This window comes from Solanum pennellii, chromosome 8 (assembly GCF_001406875.1).
Source record: "Solanum pennellii chromosome 8, SPENNV200".
NCBI lineage: Eukaryota > Viridiplantae > Streptophyta > Magnoliopsida > Solanales > Solanaceae > Solanum > Solanum pennellii.
Window position 1 is genome coordinate 41,839,355 of NC_028644.1, and position 19,721 is coordinate 41,859,075.

At 36.7% G+C, this 19,721-nt stretch overlaps 1 protein-coding gene across 1 annotated transcript in view; it reads left to right on the top strand.

Annotated features, from left to right (window-relative positions):
* The window catches only part of LOC107027628, an 80,643-nt gene that overhangs the window by 10,311 nt on the left and 50,611 nt on the right, over positions 1 to 19,721 (top strand). Inside the window, exon 3 of the mRNA XM_027919283.1 lies at positions 7,354 to 7,706. Coding sequence (XP_027775084.1) covers positions 7,354 to 7,706 — 353 coding nt within the window. The remainder of the gene's footprint in view (positions 1 to 7,353; positions 7,707 to 19,721) is intronic.

Below are 19,721 nucleotides of genomic sequence, written 5' to 3' on the forward strand. Positions count from 1 at the left end.
TATATATATATATAAGATAAATATTATTTTATAATTATGAAAAGTGACTAAAATACTTAAAATGACTTGAAAAAATATTTAAATTTCATAAAATTAATTACTTCAAATTGTTGTGATTTTAAGAGACTCGATGATTAATTTATAAGGTAAAGGGCTAAAATTGGGTGTCAACAGTGACAAATAACAGAACAAAACAATTGCTAGAAAATGATTGAATATTATGTAAATGCCCCAAAATGACTAAAAAATCAAGAAACACACATAAAAAAATACATAAAACGGCTCAAAAGAATTTGATTTGTACCAATGACCTTTGAATATCGTCTCATAATGGAACAAAACTTTATTTCTTTTCGTAAATGCCCATAAATGATTGAATATTACATAAATGGTCCAAAATGTTAGAAAAACTAACAAACACACATAGACAATGCAAAAACACCTCAAATAAAATTCAACTTGCACCCAATGACATTAGAATTTTGTGACGAATAACAAAGAAAACTTTACTTCTTTTCGTATCTACGACAAACGGGCTTCATATTATGTAAATGACCGAAATAGACGATAAATCACGAAACACACATCAACAATACAAAAATCGTCCTAAAACTTTTTGACTTGCACCAATGACCTTATAATATCATGCCGATTAATAGAGAAAAACTTTACTTATTTTCGCAAATACTCGAAGATGGTCGTATATTAAATAATTTTCTCAAAATGGTTAAAAATCAAGAAACACAAATAAATAATACAAAAATAACGTTGAAAATGAGTTTTTACTTGCACCAATGACCTTAAAATATCGTGAAAAATAACAAAAAAAACTTAATTCTTTCTTTATTTGCCAAAAAATGTCCAAATATTACATACATGAAATGAACGAAGAATAAATAAGCACACATAAAAAATACAAAAAGTGCCTAATTCTTTTTTACCTGCAAATTGTAACAAGACATAATCTAGAGCCTCAAATGATTATTCAACTCTTGAAACACTATTTTAAGACAAAAGATAATGTTTATAAACCATTTAGTAAATTTAGAGTCAAGACGTCAAGAAACGTCCATGACGTCCTGTGACTAGTGAAATAGCTGCTAGTGTGCCTTGGCATGTTTCATGGGGTATTAAGAGTCAGATTTCAATGAAATTTGGTGGGAAGGTGCTAAACATGTATTCAAATGTTTTTGGATCAAAATATCCAGCTACGACTCCCAAGGACCATCCTAAAAGTACTTTGAGAAGACCCTCCCAGAATGACCCAAAAACATTCAAATGACAATGGCAACCTACAAGCCAAACGACGGACCGTCGTCTAGGTGACGAGGAATCGATGGCCTCCGTAGGTGATGACTTTTCCATTTTCCAAAAATTGTCCAAAGGACCAGTCTATGACCTTATCGACAGACGTGCAAAATGGGGGCATGGCTGGCGTCGACTGACTAACGGCCCGTAGGTTGGGGTCTCGTTGGTCAGGCCTGTTATGGACTGTCAAATTTCATGTGTATTCATTTAATTAGTTAGTAGGTTAATTAAGAGTTAGGGGAGGTCTAATTAATTTAATTAATGACCTATATAATGACCTAAGAGTTATTAAACTAACCCAACGCCCACATTTCCCAAACTCAAATCTCTCTTCCTTCTCTTTACTTTCTCTCTCGCCAAAGAAGACTCCATAGAAGACAAAGGTCAATGGTCTTAGGGTTTAAAGAAGATCACTTTATCTCCATCAATCTTAAAGGATTAACAAGTTATGGGAACTCTTCACCTCTGGGACTGTTTTCCCCGAAGGGTTCTTTCAAATTGATTTCCAAAAAATTATATGACCATGTATTTCATTCTAATTTGAAATTGATGTTTCAAATTGTATTGTTCTTGATTCCTTTTGATTATTATGAATGAATTATGATGTATTATTTGTTGATTAGGGTAGTTCTTTATGTAAGACCTTGTTCCATGTAAGAGATCTTGAATTGACCCTATTTCCCTAACCCTAGGTTGTGAATTGATGATGAACTGATTTGTGTTGATGCAATTTACTTAGTTCTTGTGTTAATTCCTATTATGTTATTTTATTATCCTATTAATGGATTAATATGGTTATTTGATGATAAGAACATTGAAGAAGTGTTGTGAAGGTGAATTGGTAAGACCTATGATATTGAATCCTTACTTCAAATTTGATGACCAGTACATAATGATGATGTTCAATTGATGTGTTGATTGTGATTAGATTATATAGGTGATGTTATTATAAATTTAATTGAAATGTCTTGACTATATGGATTTTGAGATTATGATTAAGATGTATTGATATAAGGTTGGTTATGAACTACCTATTTGCCTTACTATGACATGATGATTATAATCTATTAATCTCACATGTCTGGGTTGCATTGAAAGGATATTATCATGAAATTCCTAAAGAACTAACGATGATGATATAGAAGGGGTTAGTCCTCTATGACCTATACTAAGCTATGATGATTAATAAAGGCTTAAAGACATTTCAAAAAAGGACTCTAGCTTAGAACCGAGTGAACTAGTAGGGAGGAGTGTCCCTTCCCATGTAGGTAAGGTAAATTCACTATTGTACTAATGATATAGAGATGACAAAGCCAATGGCATAAAGAGGGTCTCAAGCATATCTCCTAGTTCCTTAATTATGTTTCTCCCATAGGAATACTAGCTAGTGGATCCACCTAGATGTTATGTTCATGTTTTTGTACTACTTTGGCAAGTACTCCACCTTCTTCTGGTGTAGGGTTTCATGATACCGAATTTCACATTTAGCTCATATGGTCTATATCGATTAAGGCAAGTGTTCTCGAAAGTAAAATGAAGTATCAATGTGATCTCTAACTAGGTGGACTTAAGGGGTATGCCTTATTCTTGGTAGGGGTATGGGACTCTACCTATACATTTCACTAGTTAACCATGAGGAAGTCCTAGGAGGATTTTTTTATGTTCGTATGTTTTTGTAAGGTAAATGATATGAATATGTTGACTTTAGATGTTGATGATCCTATATGATGTTGGTTTCACTTATGAACATGTTGTTGGTCTATATTGCTATATATAATGATGAATACTCATGATGCTATGCTATATGAAGTTAGACATTATTCATGATACTTTGGTTGGGTTACCTGGTTGAGTGAGGTTATGGGACTTTACTTGGTCATTGCACCTGTAAGATCGGTAAGGGGCTATGAGTAAGGGTCTTGCATAAATTGTAATGTTCTGAACTCTTGTACATTTTTTGTTATTATAACATGATTGGACTTGCTTTGGTCATGTGCCATAATATGCCATTATATATGTTGACTTGACATTATTTTATTATGTTGGTCTTGGGTTGAATATGGTATTGTCGCAAGGGATATATGATTATTGACTTATATGTGTTCTTGCTTGTGTATAAGGATTTTCAAAGTAACTTAGCATGGTTTTGTACAAATGTTCCCTTTTAGAATGATTTCACATGTTTATGTGCATATGTTTCCATACTTTGTACAAGTGATGTACTGACCCATATTTCCATGTTTCTACAATTATGTAGGTTCGGACCGTTGAGTTTTTAGAAGGCCAACTGAACAATACTTGGATTTTCTTCTCTCCAAGTTGTGAAGGTCCTCACTATTCCGAGCACGATGCCACTATCTAGCGAATGATGTTGTTATAGTCTAAATATATTTAGCTTCATTCTACTTTCATTTGGATATTGATGTAAGCCTATATTGGAATGTTGACTATGTATTGTTGTAACAACCCGAAAATGACTATGCTAAGTATTGCCTAAACGTACCTAGAATGCCTAGATTAAACCGGATTCACACGGATTGATGCGCGTGGAACCATACATTTGAACCCACATATGAGCCAAGACAACCAACTTGGTGAGTTAGTTGAGCTAGGCAAGGTTGTGTCCCACCATGTAGGGCACCCGAATATTAAGATTCACCATGATGAGTCTTAATCGGACTTGAAAGAGGTAATATTAGGTTTGGAGGGTCTAGGAGTAAAATGGTCTTTTTAAGGCTAGGGGTAGTATTGTAATTACCCTAAGTATTTAATTAATTTATTAATGAATGAATATAGTGAATAAGTGGGGTAGGGTTGACCCAAATTGACCCATTTTCGCGAGATGAGCTCCACCCAGGTTCGATCCCTGGTGGAAGCAATATCATGTTGAATTAATTGGTATTTAATTTTCTGATTTAAGTAAGGGAAAATCAGATTTTTTTATTTAAAAAGAGTACTAGTTCTTCTAAGTCTTCAACTAAAACTCCTACTCCTAAACTTACTCTCACATCTCTCCACTCTCTTTCTCACGCCTATCCACTCTCTTTTTCACGCTCATCATCAGTAAATAGAACAAAAAAATCAAAAAGAAAAAGTTCATCACTCTTGAAGAACATGTACGCTAAAACTCAAAAGAAAAACTAAACTTAAAACGAAAAGCAAAAACATTTTTCAAACAATTTGCACGTGATGTTTCGTTAGAGAAGCATTGTTTTTCGTGGGAGTTGGCAGAACTTGAGATCACGTTTGAAAGGTGTTAAACGATGAAAAAGGTATGGGTTTTCTTCCTCTTGGTCCCTTTTCCAAGAAACCCCTAAGATTTAGTCGAATTCAAATATGAAAACAAGGAATGTTCCCCTTTGCATGTCCCTGTCATAGCTCCCACCAATTGTTGTTGGTTGGGTATGTTTGCTGGTTGAATTTAGGAATGTAACGTTCTTTCGTGATGATTATGTTCAGGTATTTATGTTCAGAATTATGTAATGATAAACGTGTGCAATGTATGTGTTTGGCCGTGTCTCTTGGTTTCGTATTGGAGCATGAAAATGGTACGAATTGGAGTATGAAAATGGTATGTTAAATTCTTGTGTTTTTTTATGAAATTACTTGGAAAAATGCATGTAATAATGTACGAAATGTCCAACAAATTGTCATAAAAACCTAATGTACAAAGGATTGAGAAAAATGGATTGGAAACGATGACCAAAATTCCAAAAATCTGGAAATTTGGTCTTGGCTAAGCATGGCTGAAATTGTAATTTTTTTTTTAAATTTTTTTTAGGTGTGAGGTCATTAGGGGTTGAACCCAAGACCTCATCATATGGAAGCGACTGAAAATTTTATAATAAAAGTGAGGTTATGAGGAATCGAACTTGGGTCTTAGCTGAGTAAGAGAACTTAGAAACTAATTCAAAAGAAATAAGGCACATGGGATTTGAACCCGTTTGTCCTTGGCCAAAATTAAGATCTGTCCATGCAAGAATAAAAATAAATAGAATGAGGTGGGTGGGGATCGAACCCACAACCTCTCGGATAAGTGAGAAAATTTGGAGAAAAGCTAAAGAAAAATAAAATGAGGTTGTGGGGGATCGATCCCTATTTAATATGTTGGTTGTGATTTCTTGGGTATCTAAGTATGAAGTCCCAAGTAGGGAAATAAGGTATGATCTTAATTCTCCTTTGATCTCTATTATGCAATCTGGAATCTACTTATGTGATAATGATGCTATATCTAATTGTGTTGTTTTTATATTGGTGACAAGGATCCCTAATCCCTATTCCTAGATGTATGAATTGTCTATGAAGTATTTAATTTATGTTATAATGTGATAATTATATGATTGAATGTAGTTTCTCATGAATATAATATTGTGTCTAAAGTAAAAAGGTAGTTCTCACTTGTGATCACCTATGAGCTACTATGATAAGATGTTTACTCAAAGGTCTAAAAGAGACTAATGTGAAATTTTATGATTTTATATGATGATTACTAAAGGGAATAACTTCTTAGCACCAAAAGGGCATGTAAATGACATGGAAGTTTCATTCTAGTAAGTTCGATCTCCTAAATGGTTTCTTCACGACTAGTAGTGTGGATTCCCAAGATATGTGTTGTCTCATGAGGTAGAAACCTTCACGATTAGTAGTCAAGGTTTCTACAAATAATCTCCTTGACCCTTAACTACGTTCTCACAAAGGATTCTAGCTTAGTGGATTCACCTAGAATAGCTATGTACGAATGGTTGCACCTTAGGCAAGTGTTAACCCTCTCTTTTCGGTGTGGGGGTAAAATACCGGATTCCATGTAGCTCACATGGTCTCATGTCGGCTATGATACTTATTTCCATAAAGTATAAGGTATAAACATGGTATGTATGTGAACTTCTATAAGGCTTGTCTTAAAGGTTACTACATAGTGTGAGGGAGGGTATGGGACTTCTCTTACAGATTGCACATGTGGGATCCAATAGAATGATGCTAGTAATGTTCTATTATGATTATGATTATATGTATGATTATGTTGATGAGCTATGACTAATATTGGTATATGAAGCATGTATTACATGATAGTATGTTGTAAGTATAAAATGGATTGCTTAATGTGATAACATTGGATAGGTTTATGGGGGTTTATTCTTAGCATTGTACAAGTGTTGCTTGAGTTACTTATATGTTGATATGTTTATGATGTTCCCTATATGTGCTTATTGAGTTGTTGGTCATTGTTCAGAGTTTTTAATAAATTTTGCCTTTTCTCATTCATTAACAATTTTTATGCATAGGAACCATACTTAGTACATGTGGTTTGTACTAACACATATTTCTCCCCTTTTCCCCCAAACATTTTAGGTTCGGGCCATTGAGGAGACTGGTGGTCATTGAAAAAGAAGACTTGTCTCTTTCCTTAGACAATTGTTGAGTCCTTATGAGTTCCTAGGATAAAGCCACTCATCAATCTTTATTAGTTTTATCTATGTTTTGAGACAATTATTCCATTATCACGTCGAGACTTTCATTGTAGCCTATATGGAATATTTTAATAGACTAAGGGCTATGCCTAAACTATTGAGATTCACTTAATAGATGGTTTAATTTGAGACAAATTATTAGGCTAAATTCCTATGTGTTCTTATGATCTATTGCGAGAAGCCTATGTATGCTTCCTATGTAGAGGTCTATGTGAAACTCCATGATATATAATCAGACGCTTTAATTTTTCCACGATTTGACTTATGATTTGATATGACGAATACTAAGAGGTTTGTCTTAGTCCTCTTAAAGGATGCCGACGCCGGTTACGCCTAGGGGGTACTTTGGGTCGTAACAAACTTGGTATCAGAGCATGAGGTTAAATCTTCATAGGATTGATGTCTCATTAAACAACATCTATGTATGGTCTTATTCATAATCGTGAAGCGATCCACACCTATGAATGAGAGAGTATGTGATGCTTAGGAACATTCATTCTCTTGTCATTCCTTAGTCGTGCCTAAGAGTCTTAACTCTATCTTGTCCGTTCTTCTAATCCTCTATTTGTGCCTATAGGCAATGAATACAAGGAGAAACAATGGTTGTAGGACCGGAGAGGAAAATTTGAATGAGGCGGTTCCCCCTGAAGCTCCTCAAAATCCTCAAGTTCTTATTGAAGAAGGGGCTATGTCTAATGTTGAGATAAGGTCGGCCATTCATAGCTTGACTCATGTGTTGGCTACCGAAGTTGCGAGGGATACAAGGGTGCAGGTGAACCCAAATTCTAATACCACCACTTCAAGGATTAGGTATTTCAAAAGGATGAATACCCCTACTTTCTATGGTTCTAAGGTGGAGGAGGATCCACAAAGGTTCATTGATGAAGTGTTCAAGGTTCTCGATGCTATGGGTGTTTCCTCTCAAGAAAAGTGAGAGCTAACTGCCTACCAACTCAATGATGTGGGTCAAGTGTGGTATGAGAAATGAAAAGATGAGAGGCCAGTTATAGAAGGTCAGATTACTTGGGGAACTTTCAAACCGACTTTCCTTGATAGTTTATTTCCCTTGGAACTAAGGGAGAGGAAAATGCAAGGGGGTGTGATCTTGGAAGAGAATAGCCTCAAATTCACTCAATCATCAAAGCATGCTCCTACTATGGTCACAGATTCTAGGGCCAAAATGAACAAATTTGTCATGGGGATATCCAATCTTGTGGTAAATGAGTGTAGGTCGGCTATGTTGATTTCTAGCATGGACATCTCTTGTCTCATGGTTCATGCCGAAAAAATTGAGGAGAAAAAGCTTAAGCAAGTTGGTAGGGAGTTGAAGAAGGTGAGAACCAAAAAAGCGAATTCTTCTAAGAATAGGTATGATGTTCAAGACAAGCAAAGGTTCAAGAAGAGGTTTTATAATCAAGATTCTTCTAGTATTCCAAGGGAAACTAAGAGTAAGGTTCCTACTCCCAAGCCCCAAGAGGGAAAGGGTGATTGTTCTTATGTTGATAGGCCTCTTTGTTATAAATATCGTAAAAAGCATGTTGGAAAGTGTCTTGTGGGCATGAGTGATTTCTATAATTGTGTCAAGAGTGGTCATATGAAGAAAGATTGCCCTATGATGATGACTCAAGGAGGGGAAAATGCTTAAGCTAAAGCAAGTGCTCCAAACCCGGATGCTCCTAAAAAGAATCACTTCTATGCTCTCCAATCTCAATGTGATCAAGAGATCTCACCGAACTGGTCACCGATATGTTAAAATTATTTTCCTCTGATGAATATGTTTTCTTTGATCCGGGATATATGTTGTCATTTGTGACCCCTTTTGTAGCCATGAAATTTGAAATACTACCTGACATGTTAGAAAAACCTTTTTTGGTTTCTACCTCGGTGGGTGATTCCTTAGTGGTTTGTAGAGTCTATAATGGTTCTCCTATTTCCTTGCCCAATCGATTTACATTAGCGACTTGACAGAACTTGATATGCTAGATTTTGATGTTATTTCGGGTATGGACTGATTGCATGCTTGCTTTGCCTCTATTGATTGTAGGACAAGGATAGTCAAATTTCAATTCCCAAATGAGACCATTTTATAGTGGAAGGGAGGAAAATCAATTGCTAGGGGTATGATCAAATCAAGTCTAAAAGCTTGAAAATTGATTGAAAAGGGTTGTCTCTACCACATAGTAAGAGTAAGAGATCTTGAATCCGAGTGTAACACCTTGAAAATACAAGACACATTGTAAGGCCTAATACGGGTGTAATAATGTCTCAACACTGTTTCTAAGTCCATTTTAATGAATATAGGTCATTTAGGAGGTTTAAGAACCAAAACGTCCGGAAAGTTGGTTCAAAGGGATGTTAGTGTGCCTTAGCCTATTTGACTAACTTTTAGGAGTCGGAAATGTACAAAAATTTGTGGAAATGTAGCTAATAGGTGTTTGAGTTGTTTAATGGTTGAAACGTCCGTGTACGACTCCCCAAGGAACAACCAAGGTCCCTTGAAAAGGGCCCCTGTAGTTTGATACAACACTGCCTGGCAGTGTGCATCAATGGGACAGAAGATGGCCCATGTGTGGATTGACGGGGCGTTGATTCCACCGTTGTCCCACACATAGGATGGTGGAGAAGGTCCCTTCACCTGCATAGCCTCTGAACTCATTGATGGAGTGCAGAGGTGCAGGCTATGGACTGTGTGTGGATCGAGGGAGCGTCGATGCCACCGTTGTCCCACACATAGAAAATTTGGAAAAAGCCCTCGCCTGCACAGTCTCTGACCAAGACGATGGAGTGTAGGAGGAAGGGGTGGGGGGTTATCCATCGACTCACATATAGCCCGTCGATCGGGGTCTCGTGTGTGATGGTCGAGTTTCACTGCCAAATTTTAAATGATTTAACTTAATTAATTCAGTGTTTTAGGGGTTAGTGGGGGATTAAAGGAAGACTACTTAAGTTTATTAAGTGCCACTATAAATACCCTCAGCCCACATTAACCTAAAGACAACTCTCAAAGAAATTCTCTTCATTCTCTCTTATTTCTCTCTCTACATGAACTCACCATTGAAGGCTAGCAAGGACTAGGGTTTGGGGGCTGGAAAGGGGCGAATTCACCATCAAATTGTTGACAAACCTTAAGGTGGGTTTTATTCACCTTTGAGACTCTTTCCTCAAAGGGTTCCTTCAAAATAAATTTCAAAAAGTTGAAGTTTCTTATGGATTTCATCCAATTACGAAATTGAAGTTATGGATTGAGTTGTTAATAAATTCTTAGAGTTTTATTGAGTAGATTAACATGCAATTCGACTTGTTAATGGAATTTGTTGATGATTTGGTCTAAATTGACGAATATGATCCTCTATCCCTAACCCTAGGTAGTGATATTCACCTATATTCAATTGTGATCATTCAGTTGAGTTTGTTGTTGATTAGATTACAATCTATGGTGTTATTATGATTAAATTAATATGAATTATAGGACTATCATTCTAGTTCTTTAGATGTGATTTAGGTTATGAATTATAATGTGAAATTAGCCTATATATCTTGACTCAACTTTTGATCTAAAGATGAATTGTGTTATATAGATGCAATTGGCCTTATTATTATATTGATTATCGTTGTGTGATTATGTTACTCCCCAAGTTGGGTTGAGTTATGGTTTGATTTTAAGACCTTGATGATAGATTATGAGGAAGACGTGGTAAGTCTTAGAATCTCTATCTTTATTTCCATATGTGATTAATTATTGTTAAGTCATGATATTACATTGGAGTATGCCTTATAATAGGATTATAGGGTGGTATGATGTTGAATTTAAATGTATTGACTATTTTCTGAGGTTGATTAAGATGTATGTGATATAAAGATGGTGAAAACCATCAATGTGCCTTAATATGATATGAAATTCTAATATGTTAACTTCACTTATATGAATAGTGATGAAAGGACTTATACTCGTACAATTCTTATTGAGCTATTGATGGTGATGATTATACAAGGGGTAGACCCTATGGCCTAAATTAAATTATGATTGATAATTAAAGGCTTAAAGATATTTCAAAAAGGGACTCTAGCTTAGCACCGAGTGAACTAGATAGAGGAGTGTCCCTTCCCACATAGGGAAGGTAGGAACACTATGTCACTCTTGAGATTGGAGACTATAATTCATGGCATATAAAGAGGGTCCCAACTAAATATCCTAGTTCTTGAACTATGTTTCCCCAATAGGAATACTAGCAAGTGGATCCACGTAGTATCTATGTTTCATGTTTTGATACTACCTTGGCAAGTAGTCAACCTTCTTTCGGTGTTGGATTTTATGACACTGAATTCCACACTAGCTCATGTGTTCTATGTCAGTTAGGGCAAGATGTTCCCAAAAGGTAAAATGAATTAAAGAATCGAAATCTAAATAGTATAACCTAAAGGTTGTAGCTTAGTCTAGGTAGGGGTATGAGACTCTACCTAAATATTGCACTAGTTAGCCTTCAGGGGAGTCTTAGGAGGTGGTTCATATATATGTTTATGTTATGATAATATATGATGTATATATGATGAACAAGGCACATGGTTTATACTATATGTTGATTAGTTCATTTATGAATATGCCTTGGGTTATAACATTAATATATGATGCAACGTAAACCTAAATTCCAGGATATGTAAAGTTAATCGTTGGTCATGTTTTCATGTTGAGGATACTTAATTGAGTAAGGTTAGGGTCTTTGAATGGTCATTGCACTTCTTGACTTGATAAGGACTTGTGAGTAGTTGTCTTGCTAATATGATATGTTTAACTCTTATTCATTCTTGTGATATTATTCCTTGATGTTAGGGTTGTAGTAAATCATGGTTTCAAGTATGTTGGGATAAGTATTACTTGTTGAGATAGTAACCAAGTCGGTTGATTGATATTACTTACTTGACTCTGCATTAAGTCCCTAAAGAGGTAAAATGACATGTTTTGTCTAAAAAGTCCCTTTTAGCATGTTTTGCTTGTGTATGTGCATAAGATCTCATACTTAGTATATGTGGAGTACTAGCCCTATTTTTTTCCCTTTTCCCAAACATTTTAGGTTCCTGTCATTGAAGATTTTGGAAGGCGACATTGTTGAAGGCTTGGATTCTTCCTTTCATCCAAGGTTGGTAGGTCCTCAACATTCGAGGGCAATGTCATCCTCTAGCTTTGGATTTTGTTATGAGTTTATTGATTTTTTCATTCCTTTCCTTTTTAATTGATTATTGGACTTTCGTATGACCTATACATGGTCTTTTTGAATTGAGGTAAGGGCTATGCCCATATTGTGATATTCGTTTAGATGGTATGAGATTTGAAAATCGTTGAGACTAATTCCATATTTTTATATATGTATGTGCAATAAAAGTAGAATGCTATGTAACCTGCCTATATGAAGGGGTCTAAATTTACTGGATGTGAATATATATTATGTGTATGTACAGGTGTATGCAAGCCTTCAAGTAGTGATAATGAAAGTTTTAAATATTTTTCCGCATTTTTTAGTCTATGAATGTAATGACATGAAACTAAGAGGCTACTCCTAGTCTTTCAAAAGGACGATGACACCGGTTACGTCTAGAGGGTAAACCTAAATGTGACAAACTTGGTATTAGAGCATGAGGTTGAATATCATTGAGTTATGTCTCTCTCTCTTCCACGTCTATGTAGATTTGTATTCATAATTGTGAAGCGCGCCACACTTTTGAGTAGGAACCAATATGATGCTTAGGAACCACTCTCTTTCTTGGAAATCTTATATCGTGCCAATAAAGTATACTTATGGTGTGATTTTCCTTATAATTTTATTCTTGTTCTTATAAGAAGCATGAACACTCGAAGGAATGCAACTAGAAGACTTCAGGAGGAAGTTTCTAATACAGGAGCTCCTCCCCATGATGAGAAAGTTCCTCCACTTGAAAAATGCTAATGTGGAGTAAGACCCGACTAACCCTCCACCTATGATGGAGGCTGAGATGAGGGCTATTCTAACTCAAATGTCCCAATCCATGACTACTCAAGCTCAAGCCGCGACGGTTCAAGCCCAAGCTATGATGGACCAAGCTAATCGGGATATTACTCCTCGTCCTCATCAACAAGTAACTACTATGGCTTCCCGTCTATGGGACTTCTCTCGAAGGAACCCTCCTACTTTCTATGGGTCTAAGGTTGATTAAGACCCCAAAGAATTCATTGATGAGGTCTACTAGATACTATATGCAATGGGGGTGTCTTCAAGTGAGAAGGATGAGATGGACACATACCAACTCAAGGATGAGACTTAAACCTTGTATGTGCAATGGAGGGATAATAGGCCGTTGAGGGGTGGTCCGGTGACTTGGGAGATATTTAAGTAGACTTTATAGATCAGTTGTTCCCTAGGAATATGATGGAGGAGAAAGTGACGGAGTTCATCAATCTTCGCCAAGGAGTAAAAAGTGTCCATGAGTACTCTTTGGAATTCATTAAGTTTTCCAAATATGCTCCTTCTTTGGTCTCCGATCCTAGAGACCAAATGAGCTGTTTTGTGATGGGGGTGTCGGATGACTTACAACATGAACATTTCCCGTCTTATGGTTTATGCAAGAAGGGTTAAGGAGGCAAGGGCTAAGCGAAAAAGTAGAGATGCTAAGCGAGAAAGGTCATTTGATGGAGGTTCTTCAAAGAATAGGCTTGAGATACAAGACAAGCCTACATTTAAGAAGCGGGTGTATAATCAAGTCCCTTCCAAATTGCCAAGAGCAAGTGGTCATAGGACGTATAACCCTAAATTAAAGAAGGGAAACGGTACTAATTCACCAAATGAGAAGCTAACTTTTCGAAGGTGAGGTAAAAAACACTATGGTGATTGCCTTAACGGATGGATAATTTCATTAGTTGTGGCAAGAGTGGTCACTAGATGAGATATTGTACCAACTTGAAGAGTCAAGGCAAGGGTAGTGGTCAAGCTCAAGCAAGTGGTTCTAGTGATGCTCCAAAGAAGAACCACTTCTATGTTCTCCCCTCTAGGGGTGAGCAAGAGACCTCTCCCGATGTGGTAACTGGTCTGTTGAAGGTTTTCTCTCTTGATGTATATGCCTTACTTGATCCCGGACGCTACTTTATCATTTGTTACACTTCTTACAGCTAAAAGTTTAAAATTTTACCCGATATGTTGCATGAACCTTTTGTAATGTCTACTGCGATGGGTAAGTCGGCTGTTGCAAAAAGGGTGTATAGAAATTCTCTTATAATGTTGCCCAATAGATTTTCTTATGGTGATGTAGTAGAAGTTTATATGTTTGATTTTCATATTATTGGGTATGTATTGGTTGCATGCATGGTTTGCATCCATTGTTTGTAGGACAAGACTGGTGAGGTTTAACTTTCCAAATGAACCCATTGTTGAGTGGAAGGGGGAAAATTCTATTCCTAGAGGTCGTATTATTTCTTGTCTAAAAGCATGCAAAATGATCTCAAAGGGTTGCTATATCATATAGTAAGAGTCCAAGATCTAGACTTCGAAGTCCCTCCCATCGAGTCAGTACCCGTACTGAGTGAGTTTCCGGAGGTCTTTCCTATAACCTTTCCGGTATTCCTCCAGAACGGGAAATTGACTTTGGCATTGATTTGCTACCTGATAAAAATCCCATATCAATTCCTCCTTATCGGATGGCTCAGGCCGAGTTAAAAGAGTTGAAGGCTCAACTCAAGGATTTACTACATAAGGGTTTTAAATGGCCAAGTATTTCACTGTGTGGTGCTCTGGTTTTATTTGTGAAAAAGAAAGACGGGTCCTTCAGAATGTGTATTGATTACCACCAACTCAACAATGTCACCATTAAGAATAAGTACCATCTCCCTCGAATTGACGACTTATTTGAACAACTCCAAGGGGCAAGTTACTTTTCAAAGATAGATTTGAGGTCGGGGTATCTTCAACTTAGGGTGAGAGGGGAGAATATACCGAAGAAGGGCTATCAGACTAGGTATTGGCATTATGAGTTCTTGGTCATGACTTTCGGTCTCACTAATGCTCCGGCGGCATTTATGGACCTAATGAGTAGAGTATTTCGAAATTACCTACATTAGTTTGTCATTGTCTTCATTGACGATATCTTGGTATATTCGAAGAGTAAGGATGATCATATGGGTGATTTTAGGGTAGTATTGCAAACCCTTAAAGAACATCAATTGTATGCCAAATATAGTAAGTGTGAATTTTGGTTGAGGTCAGTGACTTTTCTTGGGCACATCATCTCTAGTGAGGGAGTTGAGGTAGACCCAATAAAAATGGAAGCGGAGAAAAACTGGCCTAGACCATTGACTCCAACGGACATTAAAAGTTTCTTGGGTTTAGCGGGTTACAAGGTTCATGGAAGGTTTCGCATCCATTGTGTATCCTTTGATTTCTTTGACTCAAAAGGTTAAAAAGTTTGAGTGATGGGAGGCATATGAGAAGAACTTCCAATTGTTGAAAGATAGGCTTACTTCCACTCAGGTGTTTACCTTATTGGAGGGAACAAAGGGTTTTGTGGTGTACTGTGATGCACATCGAGTGGGTTTGAGGTGTGTTCTTATGCAACACAGGAAGGTTATAACTTATGCCTCTAGAAAACTAAAGGTACATAAGAGAAATTACCGCACTCATGACCTTAATGAGCGGCCGTGGTGATTGCTTTTAAAATTTAGAGGCATTACTTGTATATGGTTCATGTGGATGTTTTTACCGATCATAAGAGTCTCCAATATGTGTTTACCCAAAAATGAGTTGAATCTCCAACAAAGCAGGTGGCTAGAGTTGTTCAAAGATTATGATATGAGTGTTCTTTATCACCCCGACAAGGTTAATATTGTTGCGGATGCCCTAAGTCAGATGACTATGGGTAAGGTATCCCATCTTCAAGAAGCCAAAAAGGACATAGCAAGGGAAGAACATAGGTTGGCTAGGTTGGGGGTGAAAATGGAGAGTTCTCCGGATGGGGATGCCATAATTCATCATAACTCCGAGTCATCTTTAGTGGTTGAGGTGAAGTCCAAACAACACCTTGATTTATCCTTAATGGTGTTGAAAGAATCGATTCTAGGCAAGTTGAATGAATCATTCTCCTTGGGGGGATGGTGTGTTAAGGTACCATGGGAGATTATGTGTTCGCGATGTAGATTGGTAGAGGGATTGGATCCTAGAAGAATCAAATGGGTCATACTACTCAATTCATCCGGGGTCGACTGAAATGTACCTTGACCTAAGGGAGATATATTGGTGGGAAGGTCTAAAAAGGGATATAGCGGAGTTTGTCTCTAAGTGTCTTAATTGCCTACAAGTAAAGTCCAAACAGCTAAAGACGGGTGGCATACTACAAGAGATCCAACTTACTACTTGGAAGTGGGAAGTCATCAATATGGACTTTGTGGTATGTTAACCTCAGACCCAAAAGTCTGATGATTCCATATGAGTGTTTTTGGATCGATTAACTAAGTACACTCGCTTTATTCTTATCAAGTCTTCATCTTTCAGCGGAGGATTATGCAAGAATTTTCCTAGATGAGATTGTGTGCCGCCATGACATTCTCTTATCCATCATATTGTATCGGGGCGCACAATTCACATATAGGTTTTGGAGGTTGTTCCAAAAAGGGTTATGTACTATAGTGAAGTTGAGCACCGCTTTTCATCCTCAAACGAATGGTCAAGCGGGCATACAATACAAACCCTTGAAGACATGCTTAGAGCGTGTATTATTGATTTTAAAGGGAGTTGGGATAGGCATTTGCATTTGGTTGAATTTTCTTACAACAATAGTTTTCATTTATCCATTTCCGTGGCTATCTATGAAGCCTTGTATGGTAGGGGGTGTAAGTCTCCTATTGGATGGTTTAAAGTGAGTGATCCATCACTTCTTGGTCCCGAGTTTATTTATAAGACTTTGGAAAAGGTTCATATCATAAGGAACCGGTTTCAAATGGCCTATAGTTGGCAAAAGTCTTATGCCGATCATAGGAGAAGGGATTTGGAGTTTGAAGAAGGTAATAAGGTGTATTTGAAAATTTCACCAATGAAAAGGGTGGTTAGATTTGGTAAGAAAGGAAAATTGAGACCTCGTTATGTGGGTCCTTATAAAATCTTGCAAAGGGTTGGTAAGGTTGCCTATGAATTGAAACTTCCTAGTGAATTGACTTCCATTCATCTGGTTCCATGTTTCTATGTTGAAAAAGTGTATTGGTGATCCCGAGTCCATTCTTCATATTGAGGGTCTTTGTGTCAACGATAACCTATCGTATGAGGAAGTTCCGGTTCAAATTCTTGATAGTCAAGTCAAGAAGTTGAGGAATAAAGAGGTTGTTTCCGTAAAGGTGTCATCGAAAAATCATCTAGTTGAGGGTGAAACATTGGAGGCTGAGGCTGACATGATGTCCTGATACCGTTATCTTTTTGAGAATTAAGGTTAGTCATTCTTTTTAATAATATAAATATGACTAGAAATTGAAGTTTCTTGATTTTTGGGTGATGTTTGCACATTATGCATTTTTGAAAGAACATACAGTGAAGTTACTGTAGTATTGCTCTTAAAAATTTGAAATTTTTATTTTTTATTGTTTTGAGTTATGATGTGCATTTTGATATGGTGAGTCTTTATAAGATGATAGGTAGAATGTTGTTAAGTTAAAGTTTGTGCTAATTGACTCATGTAATGTATGTTGACCTCATAAGTGTTGTGAGAAGGAAATGCCTCATGATGAAGTGTTTTGAGCCTTATGTGTGGTAATATGAGTTTTTATATTTGCCTTGTTGAAATGACATGATTTATGTTGAATATATATTGTTGATTGGTGTGGCTGCTAGTCTTAAGTCTATTCCTTCCTTAAAAAGAATTTTAGTGTTATTCGGGGACGAATGTTCCGAAGGGGGGGGGGGATAATTTACAACCTTAAAAATCCAAGACACATTGTATGGCCTAGTATAGGTGTAATAATGTCTAAACACTGTTTCTAAGTCCATTTTAATGAATATAGGTCATTTAGGAGGTTTAAGAACAAAAACGTCCGGAAAGTTGGTTCAAAGGGATGTTAGTGTGCCTTAGCCTATTTGACTAACTTTTAGGAGTCAGAATTGTACAAAAATTTGTGGAAAGGTATCTAATAGGTGTTTGAGTTTTTTCATGGTTGAAATGTTCGTGTACGACTCCCCAAGGAACAACCAAGGTCCCTAGAAGAGGTCCCCTGTAGTTTGATACAACACTGCCTGGCAGTGTGTATCAACGGGACAGAAGACGGCCCATGTGTGGATTGACGGGGCCTCGATGCCACTGTCGTCCCACACATCGGATGGTGGAGGATGTCCCTTCACATGCATAGCCTCTGAAATCATCGATGAAGTGTAGAGGTGCAGGCTATGGACTATGTGTGGATCGAGGGAGCGTCGATGCCACCGTCGTCCCACACTTAGAAAATTTGGAAAAAGCCCTCGCCTGCACAGTCTCTGACCAAGACGATGGAGTGTAGGACGTAGGGGTGGGGGGTTATCCATCGACTCACATATAGCCCGTCGATCGGGGTCTCGCGTGTGAGGGTCGAGTTTCACTGCCAAATTATAAATGATTTAACTTAATTAATTAAGTGTTTTAGGGGTTAGTGGGGGATTAAAGGAAGATTACCTATGTTTATTAAGTGCCAGTATAAATCCCTCCAGCGCACATTAACCTCAAGACAACTCTCAAGTAAACTCTCTTCCTTCTCTCTTATTTCTATCTACATGAACTCAAAATTGAAGGCTAGCAAGGACTAGGGTTTGGGATCTGGAGATGGACGAATTCAACATCAAGTTGTTGAAAAACATTAGGGTATGGGTTCTATTCATGTTTGAGACTCTTTTCTCAAAGGGTTCATTCAAAATAAATTTCGAAAGGTTGAGTTTTATTATGGGTTTCCTCCAATTATGAATTTGAAGTTATGGATTGAGTTTTTAATGAATTCATAGGTTTATATTCAATATATTAGCATGAAATTCAACTTGTTTATGGAAATTATGGATGGTTTGGTCTAATTGAAGAATATGATCCTCTATTCCTAAACCCTAGGTAGTAATATTAACCTATATTGTATTGTGATCATTCAATTGACTTGGTTGTTGATTATATTACTATTCTAATGTGTTATTATGATTAAATCAAGATGAATTATAGGCATATCATTCTAGTTCATGAGATGTGATTTAGGTTGTGAATTATAATGTGAAATTATCCTATGTATCTTGTCTAAAGTGGTGATCTAAATATTAATTGCGTTATAGAGATGCAATTGGTCTTGTTATTCTATTGGTTATCATTGTGTGATGATGTTATTCCCCAAGTTGGGTGGAGTTATGGGTTGATGGTAGGACCTTGATGATAGATTATGAGGAAGACGTGGTAAGTCTAGAATCTCTATCTTTACTTCCAGTTGTGATTGATTGTTGTTCAGTCATGATATTATATTAACGTTTGCCTTATACTAGGATTATAGGGTGGTATGATGCTGAATTAAATTGTATTTACTATGTTGTGAGGTTGATTAAGGTTTATGTGATATAAGAATGGTGAAAACTATAAATGTGCCTTAATATTCTATGAAATGCTAATGTGTTAACCTCACATATATGAATTATGATTAAAGGAATTATACTCATAAAATTCTTATTGAGCTATTGATGGTGATAATTATACAAGGGGTAGACCCTATGGCCTAAATTAAGATATGATTGATAATTAAAGGCTTTAAGACATTTCAAAAAGGAACTCTAGCTTAACACCTAGTGAACTTGATAAAGACGTGTCCCTTCCCACATAGGGAAGGTAGGAACACTATGTCACCCTTGAAATTGGAAATTGTAATGCATGGAGAATAAAGAGAATCCCAACTAAATATCCTAGTTAATGAACTGTGTTGCCCCCATAGGAATACTAGCTAGTGGATCCACG